This window comes from Anas platyrhynchos, chromosome 4, assembly GCF_047663525.1.
Source record: "Anas platyrhynchos isolate ZD024472 breed Pekin duck chromosome 4, IASCAAS_PekinDuck_T2T, whole genome shotgun sequence".
NCBI lineage: Eukaryota > Metazoa > Chordata > Aves > Anseriformes > Anatidae > Anas > Anas platyrhynchos.
In genome coordinates this window covers 72,707,878-72,726,972 of record NC_092590.1, presented here as the reverse complement: position 1 = coordinate 72,726,972, position 19,095 = coordinate 72,707,878, and the positions used below count along the sequence as shown (strand labels likewise).

General features: G+C 40.1%; 1 protein-coding gene across 1 annotated transcript in view; it reads left to right on the top strand.

Moving 5' to 3' along the window:
• The first annotated feature begins 3,831 nt into the window (after window positions 1-3,831).
• UVSSA (UV stimulated scaffold protein A) overlaps window positions 3,832-19,095 on the top strand; it is a 51,688-nt gene continuing 36,424 nt past the window's right edge. Inside the window, exons 1-6 of the mRNA XM_027455708.3 lie at window positions 3,832-4,080; window positions 4,179-4,509; window positions 8,979-9,099; window positions 10,333-10,767; window positions 11,870-11,979; window positions 12,589-12,711. Of these exons, the coding sequence (XP_027311509.3) occupies window positions 3,983-4,080; window positions 4,179-4,509; window positions 8,979-9,099; window positions 10,333-10,767; window positions 11,870-11,979; window positions 12,589-12,711 (1,218 nt within the window). The 5' untranslated portion in view covers window positions 3,832-3,982. The remainder of the gene's footprint in view (window positions 4,081-4,178; window positions 4,510-8,978; window positions 9,100-10,332; window positions 10,768-11,869; window positions 11,980-12,588; window positions 12,712-19,095) is intronic.

Genomic DNA, 19,095 nt, shown 5'->3' with positions numbered 1-19,095 from the left:
ATCAGCCAGTGCTTGTGCAATGCTGTTCCTGTTGGCTGGTGGAGATGACAACAGCTTCACATCAGGAATGGACTTCGTCCTGGTAAAACAGAGCCACTTAAGATTTAGACTCCACTCCATGTCCCCCCGATGCTCTACGGCTTTCTCTGTGAAAGTGCCGCTCTCTTGCTGGTTGTTGAGTTGAGATACAGAGAGTTGAGATGACTAAACAAGACATTTCATTTCTAAATGGGTGGTTTCCTTAAGTGACTGGTGTAGACACATTCATATGGCTGAAAGGAGTCGATTTCCTCCTTAGGCCTAATCTAGAGGTGTTGTGTATGAAACCTTGCTAAACTGTGATAAGCATATCACACAGGGGCATCATTCCTCACAGCTGTACTATTTATAAATCCTCCCCTTTTAACTAGAGGCCTTTAGCAGTTTCAGAGCAGTTCTCCACTTTTCTGTATCCTTAGGAAAGGAAGAAAAAAATAATACCTTTTTGTATCTGGAGCCACAACTACGCACAGCTGCTCATTTGGAAAGCCCAGCTACAGCAACTGTGGTTCTTCTGCAGGTGATGGCTTTCTGAGGGTGGGATGGCTCAGATGTCAGGCAAAAAGAGCTTCCAAAATGCACTATCAAGGACTCGATGTGACACCCAAACCAGTATCTTTAGGTTGTTTAAGAAATGTCTGCTAACATCATATATTTGAAAGCAGTCCCATCTGTATACATGTGGCATTTCTGTCACTGTGCAATTTAGCAGCAGGGGATCTTCAAGCAGAATTTGGGCTGTATTTCCTCTTTTGTTCTCTCTCCTACATAGTAACAAGCTTCAAAGTCCTCCTTTTCTGAGCCACCCAATCTGAGTCCTGCCTTAAAGGCTGGTATCCACACCCCCAAAACAAACAAAGACACCTGCTTGCAAGGTTGGGTTGCTCTTCTTTGGGTGCATTCTCACAGAAATATTAACTTGTGCTGTTGACCTGTCTAACCTGGAAGAATGCCAGCTGGTTTGGGACTCATTATTTGCCTTTCTCTTTAGGTTTTGGTTAGATTTTTCCATGGAAGAAATAGCAATTTGTTGTTACTGGCGTGGAGTTTTCAGGAAATGCTGTAGGATCATTTTAAAACCTATTCTAGATGCAAGTACAAGCTAAGCATAGGTAGGTGCTCCTTGATTTGCGATGGTTCTCCTGCAGCTATTCCTGCTCCATCCAACTTACAAATGGTTATTTAATTCATGATCTAGGCCATATGGAGCAGGTTCATTCATCTCCGCCTATGACAGAATTATAAAATGTTACAATAGGCCGAAGTGTTGTCACAGTATTTCACACAGTTACAGGAGGTCGCCAAGTATTGTTGGCCTCGTGTTATTGATGGTTTAATGAATAGAGCATTTTTTCCTTGAGAACATCTGTTTAAATATAGTCCTTACCCCTTAGGAGCTTGTTCAGGGCTCTCAAATAACTGTCATCCTTTTGCTTGAGTCAAACTAGCGGTTAAGCATCTATTCTTCTCACACAGAAGGTCAGTATTTTCTTTGCAAACCAACTGGCACAAACTCTGTGACAACTTAATATCAGTGTTTATCATGTTTCTGCATCTTCAGGCCTGAAACCAAAGTTATTTTAACTCCAGATTGTTTGTAGAAAAGCTTTTTTTTTTTTTTTTTTTTTTTTTTTTTTGCCTAAGTTCCATTTTGGCAGAAGAATAAACCCTCCTTTTTAATTTCATATCATTAAGCTGAAGACAGCTATTTTAAGAGTTCAGTGGGGTTTCTTTCTGCCTGACATGCTCTGTTATTGCACAGCTGAAAACAATCCCAGGCAAAGAATCATCTAATAACATGGTGGAACTGTCTTCTACCTGGATCTTTCTTTTTTAAAAAGAATACCTGAAAATTGAATGTTACGTGAAAGTTTGAAACAATCCTTCCTAGAGCCATCATCTTGACATTTTAAATCTGGGACAGAACAGCTGGCTCTGCTTTAATGTAAGAACCTTCAGACACAAATAAGTGGTTTCAATGGATAAAATTCTGTTTGGCACTATATTTTGTCTATGTATTTAGCCAAAGATACTGGACTTGCAGAGCCAACAACCTGTCGTGATGCATGTGACGTGAAGCAGCAGACTCAGGCTTTGCTGAAATCAGGTGTAAACTGGTAGTAAGTCTCAGTGCTGAGGCTCAGAGGGGCAGCAGCTGCTCTTAGCTCCTGCCTCTGCACCCCACAGTGTCCTGCGTTCCCCTGCACCACCCTGAGCAGGGGAAAATCAAAGCAAGTGCAGAGTGGTTGGGACTTCTGCAGCAAAATGAATTCTGCAGTGGTCCAGCTCTCTTCAGTCTTTTATCAGACTGGTCCAGATGAAGGAAGCATGGAAATATTTGAATGGTGGATATTTACCATGTTCATTGAAAAGTAGATGGGAAAAGAAACTCAGCAACTCGAGCAAACACAATTTTATGTAATTGCCTGCGATCAAATAAATAAATAAATAAGCAAACAGCTTAGCTGTCGCTGGGATTTGCCTAAGGGACCACCATGAATGAGTTACACAACTCAGCATTCATTCATCAAGCGATTCTTTGCAAAAACCATATGGCTCCTTGCAGGGATTTCTTAAACATTATGCATGGATATGAAATGGTGACTTTGTAGATGTTAAGTACCTTGCTTGAGGCTCCTTTTGAAATACTGTTTCTAAACATTAAAGCAATGTTATTGTTGCAAGCAATAACCTAATAGGAAGCAGTTGTTTAGGCACTTTCAATCAAATTAAGAAACAAAATAGAAAAATAAGAAATATTGAAAGAGTAAACTGATCTAAACTTTGAAGATTAGTTGTGCCATCGTATGTGCTTTTCACACTGAAATGTAGGACATCCATTTTACTAGATGGAAGGCAACAAGGAAGGAAAAACATTATTTAAAAGTAAAATGCTATTAGTTTCATATATCAAGTCAAAAATAACAGAACCGCCGCAAAATGTATGTATGATTTCACTGTAGTAAATGTGTTTGAAAATATGAGTTCACTACTTGTACAAAGTGATCAATGATGTCTTTCCTATCCCAGAAGCCAGCTCGGAGAGCTGCAATACGAATTTCAACACACGCCTTAGTTGTGGATGAAGGGAAACACCCTTCAAACACCTGACAACATTTTCAAACGGGAATACCCATTTTAAATGCCTCCCTTCTCCAAGATGCTCAAAGTGAGCACCTGCAAGGGCTTGGTCCTTCCCGGTGTTTGGTCAGCACTTTCAGAAACGGGGGCCTGCAGAACATTTCCAGTGTGGCACCCAAAACTGAAAGGAGGACAAGTGCTGCCAGGAGCGAACCCAGGAGAGCCCCATGACCTCCAGTAACTGAGCCACGCTCGTGTGGCTGCTGGAGGGGGACACCAGAACAGGGCATCAACCCTATCACCCCTCCTCCTGCGTCTAATTTGACTCATTTCAGACTATTTTGTAACCTCTCGCTATTTGGCTCCTCCTGGCTTGTACTGAGTGTGTTCAATGCGTCATAAAAGTGTATTTTACCTCAGTTCAACCAGCCCCCTACTGCAGCAACTACGCTTACTACAGTCATTTCATGTGGTGCGATGCTAAGACTCCAGCCCAAACACCCCCAGCTCCCTCAGTCGCTCCTCACAGGACTTGTGCTCCAAGCCCTTCACCAGCTTTGTAGCCCTGATGTGGATTTTTGATCAATTCTGTGGAAACTTTGTAATTTATCCATCCACCCCCCAAAAAAATATTCAGTCGCGGTCCCTTTAAGGACCTCCCCCTCCCTCTCCTCCACCCAGCGTGACGTCACGCGCGCTGCCACCCCGTCAGCAGGGGTAGGCTCCGTGAAGAAGGAGCGCGGGCTGTACCACCCGCCGCGTTCCGGGGGGGTGGGTGCGTGAGGAAGGCACCACCCGGCGCGTTCCCCGGGGGGGGGGCGGGTTGTGAGGGGCTCTGACAGGAGCCGGGGGGCCGCGGGCGATGGCGCAGCGCCTGGCCGAGCTGGTGGAGGAGCTCACCACAGCCGGGGAGCCGCAGCTGGAGCCGGGCAGGCTGAAGGAGCTGAAGAAAATCTGCAAGTAGGAGCCGGCCTGGAAAATTAACCCCAAAAAGGCCTTTTTTGACCGAAACCCAGCAATTTATGTGGTAAATTTTGCCGCTTTTCCCCTCTTTTCAGGTCTTCGGATGACCACATCGGCCATGCCTACCACCTGCTGCTGACCAGGCTGAGGGAGCCGCACGCCCAGGTGCGCCTGTCGGCCTTCCAGGCGCTGCGGGAGCTCTTCGCCAGGTCCCACCGGTTCCGCACGCTGCTCATCGCCGACTTCCAGGAGTTCCTGGAGCTGGTGGTGGGCACCGAGCACCGGCAGCCCCTGCCGCCGCCCGCCGAGGTGGCACAGAAGCTGAGGAAGGCTGCCCTGCACTGCGTGCAGGACTGGCACGACAAGTACGGCGAGGCCTACAAGAAGCTGGCGCTGGGGTACCACTATCTGAGGCAGAACAAGAAGGTAACGCGGCGGCTTCGCCTGTGGGTGTGCTTAGGTGGTGAGTTGCTAGGTGTTTCGAGAGAGAGAATCAATAAATTGGGAAGGAAACCCTCTGGGAGCCAAGTGCTGTCTGTAGGAGGCATCCCAAATTACCCAGTCTTCATTAGACTTGTGGTGACTTACCCTCACATGAAGCAAAAACTCTCTTCTACATCTCCGCAAATTAAAGCTAGCAAATGCCTACCCCTTCGCATGAAGTGTTTTCTGAAGGCTTTTCAGAAAATGAGGTGCTATTTAGAGAAATGTAATGTCTTTGAGTTGTTACAGGTTGCCTAAAAAATCCGTGGATGCCCCACCCCTGGAGGTGTTCAAGGGCAGGCTGGATGGGGTGCTGAGCAACCTGATGCAGTGGGTGGCATCCCTGCCCATGGGAGAGGGTTGGAACTAGGTGATATTTAAGGTCCCTTCCAACCCGAGCCATTCTATACTTCTTTCCTATAACCTGCTAGCAAGATGAATGCTAGGTAGAGGAAATGTTACACAGTTCACCATCAGCACTGACATCATGTTCAGTGCTGACCAGAAACTGAACTAAGCTTTCTGGCACTACTCTCAAGGCAGATGCCCTTTTATTGAGACCCATACAGCATCCTGACTGAAGGCATTGGTTTTCCAGCATTCCTTTCCCTTTTACTTTTTTTAAAAGCTTCTCAGTTGAATATCCTATGTATGTAACTTACAGCTCAGTCACTACATTTGCCCAGATGTGTTATTAAGTATATTAAGTAATGGCCAGCTACTGGAGTTGAAGCGAAGGGCCGTCTGTCTCTGACCTCAGTTACAGAATGACAGATATACAGGGGTAAGGTACCTTTGTGGAAAGGGCTGAACTACATAAACAGGGAGGAAGAACTTTAAATAAAGTGATTAAAAACAAACTAGGACAAAACATAAAGGACACATCTACACTGGAATAGATTACCCATTGGGAGATATTCTTGTACATCTTGTGTTATGGCAAAAAGGCTTTAAAAATCCTTGCCTTGAAATTAGAGCTGGACTCAACCAACTCTTTCTCGGTGTGCATAAGTGTTGCTCACCAGTAGGCCTCCAGCCACTGATTACCACCTGAAGCCACAAAGTCCAGCCTGTTCAGAACGGAAAGGATACTTACAGCTTCATCTGACAATAAGCAGCTATTAAGTTGTCATGTGAAAGCTTAAAATATCCTTACTTCTGTCCTGAGCTGTCCTATTCCGGCTTTTTTCACAGCACAACAAAGTGTAGGTACCAGCCCTCCTCAAACACAGTGCTGGTGTGTGTAACACCAGCAGTTTAATTAAAAAGGAACTTCTCACGTAAACACTTCTAACTCTCCCTTCTAGGTTTCATATTATTGTATTTTGGTCATTCTTCTGCTTTTGTATCTATTCTAAGATGCAAGCAATGGAAATTGGGAACACTTTTTTAACATTCATGCTATCTACAATGATAACACCAGAGTTTCAGGAAGTGTATTCATTTTATTTCTTCAGAAAGATGGGTGCTGTGTGTTCTTAACAGATAAAGAAAACTTTGTGATAAGCAATGTGTCTGCTGTTCTGTTTCCATATTAAGCTAATAACTTACTTGTATTTATTGTTTGCTTTTTTTTTTCTCTGTATAATTTTTGGCATCTGATCACAAAGGGTATTTGAATCCTCCCTTACTGCTTTATTGAATAAAGGAAAAAAATAATAAAGTGATGAAGGGAAATGCAGGACTGAGGCAGCGATCTCTGACATATAACATAGATTTCCCCGACTGGATACTCAAGCATACACAGTAAGTCAAGCATCCAGTAAGCTGTACTATTTTTTAGGGCAGCTGAATTTGAGTAGGAATGCTGGTTTCAATGGAAACAATCTAGTTTCTCAACTCTTGTACCAGTTAATACCAGTCAACTGGCCTAGCCAGCCTTTTCCCAGCTTAATACTTGAACTGCAAGAGGCAACCAGGAGGCTTGAGGAGGCATTTGTTCTTTCTAGAAATCAGATACATCTGCTATTTTGTATTACGGGTTTGGCACGTTAGTATGGGGTGATTGGAGGACTGTTAGCTGTGCCTTTTTTTTTTTCAGTTTATCCTTACCAAAACCACCTTGTGAACAGTTGGTCAGAAGATGACATGTGCTGCCCTTTTATGGTGTAAACCCAGAGTGCTACCCACTGGTTTAACTGTAGCAGGTTGAAGCTATAGCTCTATACGTTTGAATTTGAGAACAAAACAGAGAACAGCTGTGAAGAGGTGAAAACAGTTCTTCCCTTTCCAAAGTTATGGATCAGTAGTAAAAGGCTTCACTGCATAGGCAGAATAACAACTCTAGTGTGTGTCCATGTTGTGTACATGAGATTAGGTGTGTCCTGACCAAGTCCCTAAGTTTGTACTGATACCAGGTAGTGAGTCCATGCGCACATCCATGTCAGGCCCTGAGTTATTCTGACCTCGTGAGGCTTCTGCAAAAGGCCAGGGTGCCTCTCTGTGGGCAGTTCCAAGCTGTGTATGTGCTGTGGACAGGGCTGGTGATAGAGATCTAGTATGTGAGATGTACTTTCTAGATGGCAAACTCTGATGATTTAACAGCTATGTGAGGAGCCTCTGACCAAGTACCACAGCATGAAACAGCACAGCAGAGCAGCCCATAGCTACCTTTTAGGACAGAGCAAGGGAAAGACTGGGCAGGTGGCTCTATAGTTATTCTGATAGAGGGAAGAAGCAGTGGTTTAGGAAGCTCTAGGGATCTCTGGTTTTCTACACAAGTCAAATCTGTATGCTTAGAAATGGTAGCTTTAGTTTCTGGGTTCTATATCTTTATTTTTTTTGTGGATGATGTTGATCTATGTAAATCCAGTGGTTCATCCATGGGCTGTTCTCTTTCTCCTGCTGCTATGTGGAGAAATACTCAAGCTTAGCAGAAAAATAAGATCCTGAAAAGTAAAAAGCTCACCACAGGAAGCCTCATGCTGCTATAGGTTGTGGAGCTTAGTTTTTTGTATCTTCTCTGTGCCTCCCCACTCTCCCAATAAAAAAGGGATTGGTAAGTGTGCCTGTCTGCCTAGAGAGGTGGAGAACTGTCATAGAATCATAGAATCATAGAATATCCTGAGTTGGAAGGGACCCTTAAGGATCATCAAGTCCAACTCTTGACACTGCACAGGTCTACCCAAAAGTTCAGACCACGTGACTAAGTGCACAGTCCAATCTCTTCTTAAATTCAGACAGGCTCGGTGCAGTGACCACTTCCCTGGGGAGCCTGTTCCAGTGTGCAACCACCCTCTCTGTGAAGAACCCCCTCTTGATGTCCCTGTCAGTTGCTGTGAAAGCTGAAGTATCTAGGACTAAACTGAAAGATATTTTCCAGTGTAGAGCAATCCCAGCATCATATGGGCCTCTACCCCATAATTTTACTGTTTTACTCTTGCGTGTCTTCAAAAGGTTGGTGCAGAATGTCAGTATCTGGGAACCATTACAGGATATTGACAAGCTTTCTCATCCAGCAATTACAATGGAAATGAATGTTCACTGGGTGCTTGTAGTACAGGAACCGTGCTGGAGAGGCTGTGGGCTTCATTAGCAGTAAAGTATGGGCTTGCCCGGCACTCAGTGTAACCTGTGGTGAAATTAATGGAAGTTATGTGGTAGCAATCAAATGGATATGCTGTGGTTTTCCTTTTCAAAAGGCTTTTCTTATCTAATATCACAATTCAGGATTCATTTCCTTGAAATAGAAGAGAAAAATATTTAATCTTCAAGCCCTATTAAGAACAAACTAAAAAAAAAAAAACCCTCTGCAAATATTGTAAGAAAGTGTTTTGAATCATTCAGATTTATATTTATTTTTTAGTCAGAAGGTAAAGTGAGACTAATTGGTATCTTTTCCCTCAGTCCACATATCCAACAAATGTAGTTGTAAAAGCCAAAATGTGATCTCTTTTAACATGTTTTAATATCATCTCTACTACTTTGCTTGCTTATAAGTTGTTTAGTAAGTGATATCTATGTGTGCTAGTAGTGCTTACAAGTTTTCCTAAATTTCCTTTCCTACAGGTAGAAATAGTGTGATGTTTTCATATAACTTGAATACTTACCCTGTGTAGTCCCTTCCAGCCCAACTCCCTAACCCCTGCCTCCAGTGCTGTGACAGAGGTCTCCCACAGCCTAGGTTATTTTTGCGGTTTAGATGTGGGACTAAACGCTTTGTTTTTCTACCTTATGATTCCTTTTTGAAAGCCATTGATTCTCCACAGTCCCTTATTAGTAGAAGCAAAACCTCCATTCAGAATTACTGTAGTTATTGATTCCAGGAGGAGAAGAGATAAAAGGAAGTGCTGCTGAGCTGCTGGCTGATTGCTGATGTTAGAGGATTTTTCAACACAGATAAGGATCTTAGGAAATGGATTTTCTATATATTTCTTCCAAGGAATGTTATACTTTTTTCTTCATTTCCTTAGGTGGATTTTCAAGATGTGCATGCCAGAACCGTGGCTGAAAGGCAGAGGGAAGAGGAGAAGCAGAAACGATTGGATAACATTTACAAAGAAAAAGCCAAAAGAGCTGAAAAAGAAATGGCAGGTAAAGTGCTTTGGTTCTTTCGGTGGCATTTGTATTTGTTTTTAAAGGAATCATTTGTAAGATTACGTAAAACACATTCCAACAGAATGGCTATCCAAATAATAGCTGACCACAGAGTGCAGGAATAGCACGTTTGTTAGTGCTTGACCCTCTGTCTCTCTTACTTAAAGAATATCATGGAATAAATAAAATAAAAAGAATAAAATGACAGTCCTTTAAGCCCAGGTTGAATTAAAAGATTTAAAAAAAAGGTGTGAAAAGGTGTGGTCTGTAATTCAGTAAAGTGTGAATGCATAATCCCAAGCAGGCACATCATATGGAGTTGGGCACAATGATCCTCATGTGTCCCTTCTAACTCCAGCTTCTGCGATTCCATGATACCACAAAGTGGTTTGGAGCTAGTGGCTCAATTCCTTTGTTTATGACTAGGTACAGGCTTCTCAACACCTTCCTGACTGATAACCTTAATTATGTTGTGTACACAGTCATTATGTGTGTTCCAGAAGGTTGAGCTCTGGTCTGCACAGAAATCTTGGATGCAGTGTAGGAAGTGTATGAAAAGTAGCATATTGCTGCTAAACAGTGCATCTAACTGGGAGCTGAATCTCTAAGCACTATGTGTACATCAACATATGTCTGCAGTATGGAAGAAGAACAGAGATAATGTATTAAATCGCAGTTAAATTGCTTCAGTTTCTGCAATATATGCATTTATGTCTGCATTTATCCTGCATGCCACAAGCATTTCCATGCATGAGAGTGCAATTTTCAAGAGATTTAACCTTCCTAAAATCAGTTTTATTGGTAGCATCTCTTTCAGCTGTAGCATATGTTCATGGGTGCACCCACAAACAACTGTAACACTCATGGCTGCACAAGGAGTACTCCCAAACTTCACTGAGAAATTTGTCTCTTATGAGTACTGTCTTTCTGCCTCAAATTTATGAAGGTATTTGAGTCATCTTTATTACACAATGGAATGTTAGGGAGGATAAGAAAGGAGGAACACTCCTAGAATTCTAGATTTCCTGCTTAAGAATAGTATTGTCACTTCTCTGTCACAAGGACAGTTTTTGCATGGGAAAGAGATACATGTGGATAAATTATGATGGATTACTAGATAAAGGATTACCTATTTGGCAGTGGTATTTGTTTTGTAGATCTGTCTCTGCTCTGGAGACATCAGCATTTCACGTTGTTTAACAGTGTTCTAAAACCATTGTCTCTTCATAGAAATGTCCCAAGAGATTGCTGAAACACTGACAGAGATGGAAAACTGTTTCCGGCTTCTGTTGCCAGATCCTTTTGAGTTCACTGTGAATGACACAACTCCAGAACCCCACAAAGAAATGACTGCTAATGAGGATAGTCCTGCACCCGCCCTGGCCTCCCAGACAGACGTTACCCAGTCATATGTTGGATTTGTGGATGATGAACAGCCATGCTGCAGCAAGGACATTCTTTCTGCTTCTCAGGGTGTTAGAACTGAGAAAAATGAAGACTTAGATGACAAACAGGAGACACCTGAACAAAAAGAATTAGATGGAGGCACATTCTTGGGAGATGAATCTGGTGCCCTTGCTTTCCACGATGATGATTACGAAACTTTTGTTAGGAACCATGGGCTTATTTCTCATAAATATACTCTAGACCTTGAAATCTCCACAGGTACCTGGAACAATTTTTCACAAATAGCTGGAAACAGTCTTTGTTTGATGTGTTCTGTAGTTGTTTTGGTTTTACTATGACTTAAGTGTTTGAGGTTCCTGAACACCATTTTGGTTTACTGTTCTTTTCCATTTCTGGGTCATCTAGCAACCATTCTTGGTTTTGGATGCTCATGTGGGATTTTCAGATTAATTAGCTTCTAAGATTGAACTTTCATACTAGTTGCTGAAAACATATTATGGTGCTTTGTAGTACCCATAATGAGTTCCCTGTATTTAAAAAAAATACAGTCTGTTTAACCTGTATTATTTTCTTTTCCATGTGCTACCCTATTCACTTCTTTCCTATAACCTGTGTATAAGCTACTTATTTAAAAAGCCTCAAATTGACTGTTTCTTAAGATTTTCTTTGTTACTGACAACTTGCAAGAAACAGTAAGAATTTTGCTTGGAAGAGTTAAGGGTTATGATTTTATCTTTTCTCTGTAACTTTGCTAATATGAGTTGCATCTAGAAAACTCAAGGTAGAAGGTGTTTTGGTAGTCCAAGAGAAATTTCTTACAAGTAGTGTCCTAATGAAATTTCAAGTGAAAATGAGACAGGTACCTACTTCTGTGCCTGCAGACAACAGAATTGGAAAGGTATCTGTGGGGCTTACAAGTGACTAAGAGGTGAAAAGTACCATCTGTACTTGGGTAGTGGCACACTTGGCTTCTTTGATGTTCAAGTGCCTTTTGCTATGGGGGACAGGGATCATTTCATATGGAATATGCAAAAACTGGTGCAATAAGTCCCAGTGCATTGATGGGAACATAGAACAAGGTGTGATGTAAATAGTAAGACTGCACTTGTCTTTGGTTTGTTTAGTTTGGTTTGTTTAGTGATTCCTTAGTTGTGATGGCTTAACAGCTCTCAACATTGCACTGAAAGCTTTTCATCTTTTCCTTTTGATTTGTTTCAATGCATAGAATAACAGTAGAATAATTAATATTGAATATCAAATATTTTAGAAAGGTTCATGTCTACTTCTACTTATTTTTAACTTCTCTAGTGAAGATACTATAAATGTCATGCTCTAACTCTTATTTTCCTATTTTGAACAGATTTAAAAGTGCATGAGAATGAAGACAATACTGCCGTAATAAACAATGTTGTGGATGCTCACAAACTCCTCAGAAATAAGTTCTTGCCTTCTGTGCAGTCCTGGATTCAGGTGGGATAAAGAGCTATTTCTTCACTTTCTATAAAAAGATGAAGTGGGCACTAAAGCTTGAGGGAGAGTGAGCAAAAAGGAATTTAATGTTGAAGAAACATTGGTGCAAATGGAAAAGAAGGTTGCTGGTTCAGTAGGGGTGGACAGAAGGAAACTATAGGAGCTATATAACTTGTTTCATGGCTCAGCTTTCAGCATTAGGTATGCTACCTACAGTCGCACTTAAGTTACAAAAAAAAAAAAAGACATCTCAGAAAATAACTTCTTTGCAAAATGTTAAAGAAAAACTCGGCATGTTTTTGTGAGACATGTCTGTATCAGAAAAATACGATGTCCTTTCTGTCAATTGATATTGCTCAGGAGCTTCGTTCATGGAATTTGGCCCCGTGAAGCGCATTCTCAGGAGGTGTTTGTAGCTTCTTTTCATTCTTTGTTTGTCTTTAGTAGTTGCTGTTAGCTTTATATTCTAGATGGGAAAAGCAGTGCACTCACTAATTGTCACTTGTAAGATAAAGGAATTTGTTTCATTAAAGATGGAAGAAAAACAAGTGTTTTTTGACTCAGATGTCTAGAAAAAAAAATAACAATGTAGATTTTTTTGCTTTGCAGTTATTTACCAGAGCAGGAATAAATGATGATCGTCTGAGATGTGCCATTGATCTGAAGAATAAACTGGAGACTGCTATGAAGAAATACAAGGAAATGAACATTTGCTTTAAAGAGAGAAAAGTGGTGAGTTTTCAAAAATTCTGTATTACTAGAGAGGACCATTAGTAACGTTTAGGTTGTATACAAAAAGTACACTTAAACTTCAGTGTGGCAAACTTTAAGCATTAAACACAAGTTTAATGGATTTACTTCTGAAGCGGGTTACAGCTTAATTTAAGGAAGTTGCACTGAACACCTGTTACGTTATGTCAGGGGACAGGTTATTAGACAAAACCATGTGAGACAGCACTGATTTTTTTGGACAGGGAAATGTTCCAGATTTTTTATACTTAGTTACTTCATGTGCAACTTTGTTACGTCCTCAGCTTCTTTTTCAGAGATGCATATTTCTCAGTAAATGCTGCATAATTCTTTCACAACATGCAAAACCATGCTAGTGTCTCCCAATTCAGGAAAATAGTGTCTCTGCTTTGTAGCATTTACTTACTACTGCAAGCAGGTAATACGACTGAGGACATCTTGAAAGAAGTAGTCGGTATATAACGCTTTGAAGTGTCAAAATATTACACAAAGATTAGCTCCCTATGACAGCTTTTTGTGAAACAGGTAAAACTCATGAATAAAGGGAGGCTGAAAGATGAAACGCTTTATTCAAATCCAAAAAGAAGTCTGTGGCTTGTTGGCGTATCTAAAGCAGCAGAGCTGCATAATGCTCGTTTCTGCTGGTTGCGATCAGACAGAGTTACTGTATAGTTTGACATGAAAATAAGTGGTTTGGGTCAGGTCCAGGGTAAAGTCTGGACTGTGAGAACCTTGATCCAGACATTACACCTTGGATTAAGCTGTGGTAGCCTGGTTTAGCCATGACTGAGTGTTGCAGACTTTGCTTTCCTTGTGCAAATGAAGCTTTATCAAGATTAATTTGGCTCATCATCTTAGTACCTACTGATGTACCACACCAGTCAAAAATGCCAACTATGAATAAAAAGTACTGTTAGACTGTCTTGTCAGAGGCTTTTTTTTCCCTCGGTGAAATATGTGTGCTACCTTTATGCAACCAGCTATGAAGGAATCCAGACATCTGCTGTCATTCCTGCCATTTGCTTGACAGGACTTCATTTGCTGTACCTCTGCATGGAATATTGGTTGCTATATTTCTTGCAAGATATAAAGGACATTCAAGCCTTGATTTTTGTGTGTGTGTGTGCGTGCATGCATGTGTATGTGTTTAAAGTGGTATTGTTACCACTTCTGGAGACTGATCACTGTTATGTGATCACTGTTAAGGGTGTAAGATAATAAATTACACAGTTCCAAAGGAAAAAAAAAAAGCCTAGTAATGCTTTCAAAGAATACATTCAAAATGAAGCAATACATACTGAGGTTTTAACTTATGCAATGAAAACTATATGTAATTGTTGTTCTTTTTTTTTCCAGTAGAAAATACCCAAATTTGGTTTTAGTGCTGAGTTACTTTAATTTATAACCTGACCATATGCAGCTCTGTGCTGCAGAAAGAGGCTGTTTAAAGTATCTTTTAATCATGTGTCAGACGACTTGGTTGAAAATTAAAAACGTGGTAAAATGAAAATCTGATAGAACAAAATAAACAACAGATTCTCTTAGACTGTGATTATTAGACCTCAATCTGTCAAATATTTAAGTCAGCATATGAAATGTTACATTCAGCTCCTCCTGAATTCAGTATTGCTGCCTTCATTATGTGCTGCTGCTTCTGTCTGTCTGTCCTTGTGCTACCAGTTCTTGCCAGGCCAAAGTTTTGCTGTCCTTTGTATATTTTGATCCAAGAGAAGAAGAACTAATAGTCCTTTGGAGTGCTGCCTCAGAGCCATTCTAGCCTGACGACAGACCTCATGCATTAGAGATGTCATTTGTTAGCACGTGGAATCAGTGGGTGCTGTCGACCTGCGTGTGTGTAGAGATGAGCACATCTAGAAATGAAGGGGAACATTTTGCAAACAGAGAGAGCAAATGAAGCCTCTGTGCACAGAGGGACCCCTGTAAATCGTCTGGTTTGTAGCTGGCCTGTGATAACTCTACATTTTGATGCGATAGCAGTTTTCCTGGCAACTAATGATCACAGTCAGAAGTGTGTATGTTGTCAGGTGGAGAGCATAAAGGTGAATCGTTTGTGTACTTGCTCATTTCTTGGAGTGTAATTATTGCACTGTACCACATGACCTTCAGGGAGAACGCGGTTTTATTTTATCAGCAAATATAAAATACAGCAATAGGGATTTGGAAACTTGGCTGGGGACCTGGGCTTGTCCAGTCTCCTCACTTTGTTTTTACTTTGTGCTCAGTCTCTGCCTTTCTCTGGTCTCTAACGCATTTTTCATCTCATTTTTTCTCTGTTTTCTTTCTGTTCTGTCCCCACTTGAGCTAGAATGTCTTCTCAGGGTTCTGTTTGGGTGTACGGGGAGGAAGGCTTTTCCCACCCTCAAACTAAGATCAAGAAAATTGGTGAATGGAAGGCTTTAGTGGGAGATTGCCTTTATCTTTACTGAAAATGTGAAGCCCCGCTGCTTTGCAAACTCCAGGAAAACTTTCTGTAGGTTTATGGAACTCTTGTTACACAAACTCACTTGAAGGAGAGCACAGAAGTTCATGCAGTGAAACACTTGGACTTGAAATGGATTATAGTGATGTGATATAACCACCTCTTTCTTTTTGCCTCCATGATAATGAAGTACTCAAACCACCAGAAAGCCTTAATGATAGGGAGAGCTGTCATTTCTGTGGAACATTTAGACCCTGCCAACCCAAGTAAATTATGACACCCTTCTGCTTGTACCTTTCAGGAGCTGTGGGAGGAGAGGGAAAAGACTGACAAAGGTTAGCCTTTGACTGTCTAGAACCAAATCCTTTGCAACAGCTTTTATAAATGTTAATACATCCCAGCTGCCCAAACCATGCATTCCTTCTGTTCCCTCAGCAGATCAGAAGTTATCAGCACTTTTCTGCCTGAGCTATTTCCCATAGGGATGGGAGATGGACAGACAGTGGCAGTCCTCATGTACTGGTCAAAGGCACATGAGTTTTTGTGCGCTTATACAAGTTCACCGTGGTGAAGTGTTTGTTTGGGGTGTAAATCAGGTGTTAGCTTCTGCTAGGAAATGTATTTTGGAATATAAACAAGAGTTTTGAAATCTGTTTTTTTCCCTGTGAATATGAGCTGTAGCTTGAGTCTGAGGGAAGAGTACAGACGCTGTGACAGGCTTTTATTTCAGGGTACCTGGATGCCTGGACATGTCCTTTCCTTTCTCTCAATGCCTGTTCAGGATAATCTCAGTGTCCAGTAGAGGGAGTGCATACTGCATGCTCGACGTTTTTCTCTATGCCACCTTTATCCAAAGCCAGCCATCGTTTCAGTCTGTGTTTCCAGGTAAACTTGGTACAACAGCAGTACACTAAAGACACGTTGCGTTAATTCTTGACTATTTAAATGATTTATTGTAGAAGAACAATTGTAATTATTGACTGAGATTGATGTTTTAATAGAAATTCCTATTTCCCAAGGTTTTTCTTTTGTAGGAAAAACTTGCATTTGGCTGGCATGCTCATTTAAAAATATTTTTCCTGGTTAAGAATAGTTTTATTTGGTAATGTCTTCCCCCTTTTCTTAAAATACTACATTTAAAATTCTTCTTTTTTAGTGTCTGATTTGCAGCTGATTAGATGCAAATGGTCTTACAATTTTAAAAGATATGTAGAACACAAATGTATACTGTATTTTAAATCATGCACACTACCTTTAATTTACATCATTTACGTAAAGGGTTACCCATTTGGATTAATAATTGAAGTTCTCACATTATAAATAGAAAAGCAGCTCATTGCCTATGTTTTGTACACCGAAAGTACATTTATCTCTTATGTAGTTACCTTTGGGAAGCAGTAAAAAATGTAATACTCAGGCTGACTAAAACATGACCAGGCAGAAGCTAGTAAGAAATATGATGTGAGAAACATCCTGCTTATTTGTCATTAGCAGAGTGATAATTTAACAGGTCTATTCTATTTTGCATTTTTAATTTCAAGTTATACTAACAGCCAGGAATATATATTTTTTCATTAACTGTCCTCATTACTTTTTGTTTCACCTTTCCTTATCGTCTGTCAAATCTAAGTGTGCACTTGGATCTTGATTTATACATGTACTTAATTTTATCCATGTGAAACATCTGGCTGGATTCAATAATGTCATTAATAATTAGATTTGGAGGAGGCTCTCTGCGTATGGTCCTGAACCTGATCTGAGCCCCAAACCCTGCTGCAATACAACTCAGATTTTTTTCTGGAAGAACAATGTCAGAAAAATGTTATAAATGATGTTTACAAATTAAATATTTGATGTTCATAATTTAGTCTTAAAATACTTCAATACGTAAGGAGATTGAAATTTTACTATGTAATAAATTAAGCCAAAAGCTCTACCAATTTCTTGGCTGCTAGACTGTTGCTGATTTTTTTTTCCCATATCTTTAACTGCAGCTTGGCATTTTATCAATGTTAATGAGTTATTTCTACCTAATCATTTTGTAGCTTTATAACCAGCTCTGCTTTAAGTCTCTCATTTAGTAAGGTGAGTGCCTGCTTTTTTTTTTTTCTCTTAAAAAAAAAAAAAGACACACGTGAGTCTTGGATCAAAAGCAAGGGCTGTATTGTTTTCTCTTTCTGCCTCATCCTTTAGCCATAGAGAATAAGGTCCGGCTGCCAGCTTTCTGCACTGTGTAACAGCTTCTTGTGCGCACATCCTCATTATTTTTTCCTTTTCTCTTTATTTTAGAGAAGTTGATTTTGAGGGGTAAGTCATTTTCCAGTGATCCCTCACCATGCCTTAATCTACATCTGCTAGAACATAGCCCAAGGAGCAAGAGACACCTTTGTAAGAGAAATCTTTTCCCCAGTTGATGCCTTTAAATTGCACACAAACAAAAACCCTGACAAAGTTGCGCTTTGAAAACCAGAAATGTTTAATGTCAAGGTTGAATAGTAAATTGACTGTAAGTTTTCTAAAGCTTCAGAGAAATTTTGCAATATTTAATAATTATATCAGCATCACCCCTAAAGAATACATAGTGTATACCTAAAGATTATTATATATCAGTATCACACCTGAATCAGTTTATATACATTTTAACATGGAATGTATTCAAAATAAATAAAGTTTAATAATATTTGTGTGATCAAAATAGTACCCCAGGCAACATTTAAATTTTTTTTTTTTGGTCTAGGTAATATTTGTCTAAAAAGCCAGGTCAACTGTAACTGTAAAAGTAAACACAAAATATGGGATAGACAGATGGAGTGTTTGCTTATAATTCCTCTTCTCCCCCATTTTCACCCTTGTAAAATAACTATTTATATATATATGAAACATCTTTTTAAATCCCTCTTTAGCTAAAAGGGCTTTTCATATTTTTCTAAGCCTTACTGGGAAATAAGACTGACATAAAACAAAACACAGTAAAATTAATTCTCAAAATATTACTTCCTCCTTCAAGTGTTTAATCAGCTAGTGTGATATTTTGCTTTGTTTTGATCTACTTTGTAGAACTGGATGTGGTGTATTTTATGCTTCACACTAGCTATGTATCCTGCTGCTGTTACGAAGTTATTAAAAATATCTTGTTATGCAGATCTAGTCATGAATTCTTAAAGTTGTCACTGTGACGACCTCTGATCCCTATCTGATTCGCAGGTCGCACAATGCAATTTGGAGCTCTTCTAATAGAGTGTAAAATAAAGTAGGATGTCTGTATCATCAAGTTAACCCTTATGTTAAGTGTTTAAGTTTTCCAGGCCGAAGGGTCATCTCCCTTGATTCATCTTTGAATGCCGAGCAATGTCTGTTCTGCAGGTAGTGGATATAAATTTGCTCCTTGCCTTTCATCCATTGTACCTTACAAGGAGAAATTGTACGTTGAGGTGAATAGAATGTACATGTGAAGTTCAGAAAAAGCACATAGCTAATTGTGTTTATTTAAAAAAAAAAAAAGAAAAAGGAAAAAAAAATCAGGTTTGGAACATTACCAAGTGTATTTATTACTGTAATTCATTTAAATTTAGTGCAGTAATATTTAAAGTAAATACGTTCACATCGATGACATCTTTGTGCCTAAAATCTGCCATCAGGGATATAAGTAAGATTATCTGTGTCTTGCACAGGTAGTTTGCTGACTTGCTGCCTGCAATAAATTAGGTTTATATAGCTGAGGCATATATTTGTCTGTTAAAAATGCAACATTTGGAATAACTTAACAAATGTGTAGTTCAGATTCATTCAAAAATGTGATTGTTGAAGTAAACTGCAGTTTAGTAACTGATTTTATGGTGTACGTGAGTTCAAACTATACAACATTGGGGGTGGATGCAGAGGTTTAGCAGCACAAGTTTGATCCCTCTGAGTGATGGGTGGTAATC